Source organism: Nematolebias whitei, chromosome 1 (genome assembly GCF_014905685.2).
Source record: "Nematolebias whitei isolate Nwh7 chromosome 1, NemWhi1, whole genome shotgun sequence".
In the NCBI taxonomy this organism is placed as follows: domain Eukaryota; kingdom Metazoa; phylum Chordata; class Actinopteri; order Cyprinodontiformes; family Rivulidae; genus Nematolebias; species Nematolebias whitei.
The window spans coordinates 80,056,050-80,061,289 of NC_056498.1; the positions used below are offsets into that span (position 1 = coordinate 80,056,050).

Here is a 5,240-nt window from a genome sequence, read left to right on the forward strand (position 1 = left end):
ATAAATTCATTTTTTAGAGTCAAACTTGTTCAAGCTTGCTGCCAGAGCCAAGTGACACCAGAAACCAGAGAGGCAGGTAGAGGCAGGGCAGCCGACTTGGAAACAGAAAATTGTGGTTCGACTCCCAGCCATTCCCACGTCATGGTGTCCTTGAGCAAGACACTTAATACTTAACTGCTCCCCGGGCGCTTACATAGCTGCCCACTGCTCCACCTGGATGTAACTCAGGTGTGATGGATTTATTGCAGAGAACTAATTTCATCATTGTATAGAAACATGTACAATGATGACAATCTTAGACTTCCCCCTTCCCCTGTTTGATGTGGTAGTAGTTGAGACTGATCCCCGACACATTTTCTGAGTGCTAACATTTGTAGAAGACTGCTGCAGAACAGCATTTAAATGAACTATTTCAAGTCTTTTCTTCATAAGATCTCATGAGCATGGATTTCAATGAAACATAAAGAAGTAATTACTGGACTGATTTCTTTACAACTGATTGGAACCAACATTTATAAAGATGGCTGCCACAGTTAAGTGAACCTTGTGTACAATGAATACACTAAAATCACTAATCCATCCATCCATCCATCCATCCATCCATTTTTTAAATACTATTTTATTTTCACTTGTTATTCTCAATTTGTACGCATCCTTTATGATTGTCTTTGTTGTCTACTGTTGTCCTCACTCTATTAGAATTCAGGTCTCTCTTGTAAATGAGCCCCCAAGGTTCAGTGAGATTAACCAGTATAAATAAAGGTTGAATGAATCCATCCATCCATCCATCCATCCATCCATCCATCCATCCATCCATCCATCCATCCATCCATCCATCCATCCATCCATCCATCCATCCATCCATCCATCCATCCATCCATTCTCTTTACCCACTTCTTCCTTTTTGGATCACAGAGGTCACTGGTGCTCATGTCCAGCAGTCACTGTGCGAGAGTGAGAGAGTGAATGGTTGTTCACAGTGTTCCAGTGTGATGGACTGGAAACCTGTCCAGGTGTCCCTTCAATGGATGGGAGACTTGTCCAGGGTGCTCCTGTGATGGACTGGAGACCTGTCCAGGGTGCCCCCGCCTCATAATTAATGACTCCTGGCAGGGACCAATGCAGACATGTTCCTGTTTTTAGTTGTCTACATTCGCCTTAGAATCTAGCTGTTTTTATTTTGTTGTTACCTTTTCCTTTTAGCCATCCTATTTGTAAAAAAAACAAAAAACAAAAAAAAAATAAAAACCCCTGCAGTATGACTTTTTATAATTGTTTATTGTTGTTGCTGTTGTCCATTGTTGTCATCTTCCTTTGTTGAAATCAGGTCTCTTGTAAATGAGTCCTCGAGGCTCAATGGGATTTACCTGTCTAAATAAAGATTGATTGATAATAATCATATTAATTTTATCAGTTCTCGTCACAAAATGATCTTAAACTCTGGCATGAGAGAACAACATGATGTCCGTCAAGGAATGCTAAGCAGCAAAACGCTTTAATATGAACATAATGTTTTTACTACACACACTCTCCATAAAGATTGAGTTCTCCATACATGTCCAGTAGGCTATAGTTATAAAGAATAATGTACAATCTATTATTTAAAAATATGCGTATAACTTTCCTCAAATAAAAAAAAGTAAAGACGTGTTAAAATCCCATTCTCCAACTTTCATGAGGCAAAAATATATTTTAAATAGGAAAAAGAAAATCACCTGTAGCTACTTGACTGCAATAAAAAGTTACAAACTTATCAAATCTAAACAAAGCGGTACATGTTAGTAGGATTTGAACAAATAACGAAAACAAAAATTTCAGCCAGATTTATTTTTTCCTCAGAAGGAAACCAAAAGTGATGAGTAGAGAATAAAAACTGAGAAGTATGACCAGAGTCACAAGACTCATCTCTTGGCATTGTGCAAGGATTGTTCCTTAGTTCCGCCTCCTTTGATTCTCAAAACGCTATTGGTTGTTCAAACATTTCTTTATTTTGATTGGCTGTTTGATGTAGTGGGCGGGGTTAATTTTAGGAAGTGAAAAGGGCTTATTTATTTTGTTCATGGCGCTGGGTAACCGTTCCTACAGGACGGAAATCTTTATAAAACAGACGATTTAAATGATAAACGATTTTAAAACACCGTTTTATTTGTGTATTTATAAAGAGGGGATTCATTAATTTCTGGCTTCTTCAGCTTTCGAAGGTTGTTACAAACTTTACCGTAAGTTACAATGTTTGTTTTTATTTTGTTGCTTGTTGTTGTGGGTCTTACAGCTGGTGTCCAAGTGTTTATTATTCAGTACAAATGGCACCACTGCTATCTGCGGACTTTCCTTCTTATCCAACTTTAACCTTACTGTAAGAGTTAGGCAGCTTATTTTGAATCTTTTATTTTTATCATGTCACAACAACCTGACCACAGCTGTCTCTGGTCTAAGAACTCAGGGTTGTCTCAGAGTAGCTGAAAGTTGAGATGATGACTGAGGGCAACTCTGGAGCTTTAACATTTTGTTTACATTCATTTTCTCCCCTCTATCACTAAATTATTATGTACATTATTATAATCTACAGTTTGTCTTTGATTTGTTGGTAATCATTTGTATAGCACTGCAAACAAAAATAAAAGATGATGAAGGCAGCATGGCATCAACCACCACCTTATATATATATATATATATATATATATATATATATGTATATATATATATATATAATTATTATATTTTTGTCCAAAAGGAGCAGGAAGAAATACACACCTATTAAAGCTCTTTCCTTGGGTTGCAGATCTTACACTTAAGGATTTTTCATTCATTATCAAAATCAATCAGTCATCAACACATAACCCACTTCATACAGGGCGGCTGTGGCTGAGTGGTTAGAGCAGTCGTCCTCCAATGCAAGAGTTGGGGGTTGGAATCCACCAGCAGTCACATGCTGACATGTCTCTGGACAAAACACTGAACCCCTCATTGCCTCCGATGTGTGTCCCATCGGTGTATGAATGTGATAAAACTCTGATTAGTCTCTTTAAGTATTTGTTCAATTAGTTTTGTATAGATCTAGTAGAGTGCTGTATGAATGGGTAAATGAGGCACAGATTTTGTTGTAAAGAGCTTTGAGTATCTTGATAAGATAGAAAGGTGCTATATAAGTACAGTCCATTTACCATCTAAGCTGTTACAAACTAATACAAAGAGTAATATACTCACTTTAACTTCATGGTTTATAATGTAGTTGTTTTTGTTTAATTCTTATATAATTTCCTCTATTTACTTTTCATTTTATGTGATTGTCTATTGTTGTCTGTTCCTCGTCCTCAAGACTCAATGAGACTAACCTGTATAAATAATGTAACTAATGATGTAAGGTAATATATAATGTCTGCCCATCCATTTTTGTTATTCACTTTTCCAGTGAGTCATCCTCCTCCATCTCACTCCGTCCTCTGCATCCTCCATCCACATTTCAACTACCTCCATGGACATGTCCAAACCACTGTCCCTCTTCTGGACATGTCCAAACCGTCTCAGTCTGTCCTCTAACTTTATCTCCCAGTTGTTCAACCTGTGCTGTACCTCTGATGATCTCATTCCTAATCTTATTAATCTTTGTCTCTCCTAAAGAGAACGTCAACATCTTCATTGCTGCCACTTCCAGTTCTTTCTCCTGTCTTTTTGTCCATGTCTCTGTCTCCAGACCATACAACATAGCCACCGTATTGTCACAACTCACTCCTGAGTCTTTTCTCCATCCACTCCATCCTGCCTGGATTCTCTTCTTCACCTCATTACCACACTCCCCATTTTCCTGGACAATTGACCCAAAGTACTTGAAGTCCTGCATCTCTGTGACATCTGCTCCTTGTAGCTCCTTGTAGGAACTCTGCATTTGCAGAAAATAAAGGCTTGATGGAATTTCTTTTTCCTTGTTAATGATTGTAGGCTGTACTTGCTGAGAACTAATCATGATTTCACATGTAAAACCTTCAAAGTGAAAGAGTGTACCTACGTTTTACCACAGAAGTATGAAAAAAAAAAAACGAAAGATGTATCTTGTAAATCTCGTTTTATTTTTTGGAAATAGACTCGGAAGTTATGGCACCACCGAAAAAGAAAACTTTACCCAAACCCCTCCCTGAAAGCTTCATCCTGACGGACACTGAGAAGCAGAAATGGAGGCTGGGAAAACTGACGGGTCAGGGTGGCTGTGGACTCATTTATCTTGGTAAATACACACATATCAGATAAATACATAGATATCAGAGTACTATATTTTAAACATTTCCTTCTGGTTCCTTTTAAAAAAACATAAGTGAGTAATAGAAACAGAATGTGTTAAAACTTTGTTTCTTGTCCATAACTTCTTATCTTTTATGATTTGAAAGCCTCCCAGGACGTAGACAGACCTGTTCCAGAGGACTCTGGTTTTGTCATTAAAGTTGTGAGTATTTTTACAGCCTGTCCATCAACAATAAGCAACATATTAACATTACACTCATGTGATATTTTTAATACAATGTTCTGCTTCTGGAAGCAAACATGTTTTGCCTGTGTCTGAGTGGATTTATTGTTTTCTGTCTGTTAGCAAAATATTTTTAGGGGCAGTTGCACAGTGGTGTAGAGCATCATCGTATGTTAATGTATGGGGGGAAAAAAGGCAAACATGTTTGTGTAAGTTGCATAAGTTAGGAGTAAGTTTTGAATAAGTTACCAGCATGCTTATACGATGGTGTAGGTTTTTGTGCGCTGATGTCCACCAAAAATGTACTAGCTACAGAATTTTATTACGGTACATACTTACTCATAAGTTAACATGGGTCTGACACCAGCTGGACAGTCATGCATCATATGAGTAACTTATTTCTAACAACTTATATCAGACATATTGTAATATATGTGCCTTAAAGGGTTATTGGTCCAGGTTCGAAAGGGGAGGGGAAGCTAGATTTGTGAAAGGTGTGTATGTGTGAGAGAGAGGAAGAGTGGAAGTTGTGGAGGACAGTGAGCACCGTGAGGGGTAGGTAGCTCGGGTAAAATCAGGTCCATCACGACTTGTGGCTGTGACAGCAGCTCATGTTCTCTGGTTTGTACTGTTACATTAATAAAGGATCTGACTCATGTTCTTTGATGCTAAGGGGCCATCCATCGATCCATCCATCCGTCCATCTATCCACCAATCCATCCATCCATCCACCAATCCATCCATCCATCCATCCATCCATCCATCCATCCATCCATCCATC

The 5,240-nt window shown here is 38.2% G+C and overlaps 1 protein-coding gene across 1 annotated transcript in view; it reads left to right on the forward strand.

Moving 5' to 3' along the window:
* The first annotated feature begins 2,187 nt into the window (after window positions 1-2,187).
* The window catches only part of LOC119420358 (serine/threonine-protein kinase VRK1), a 33,118-nt gene continuing 30,065 nt past the window's right edge, over window positions 2,188-5,240 (forward strand). The window contains exons 1-3 of the mRNA XM_037687743.1: window positions 2,188-2,219; window positions 4,082-4,222; window positions 4,383-4,438. Coding sequence (XP_037543671.1) covers window positions 4,093-4,222; window positions 4,383-4,438 — 186 coding nt within the window. The 5' untranslated portion in view covers window positions 2,188-2,219; window positions 4,082-4,092. The remainder of the gene's footprint in view (window positions 2,220-4,081; window positions 4,223-4,382; window positions 4,439-5,240) is intronic.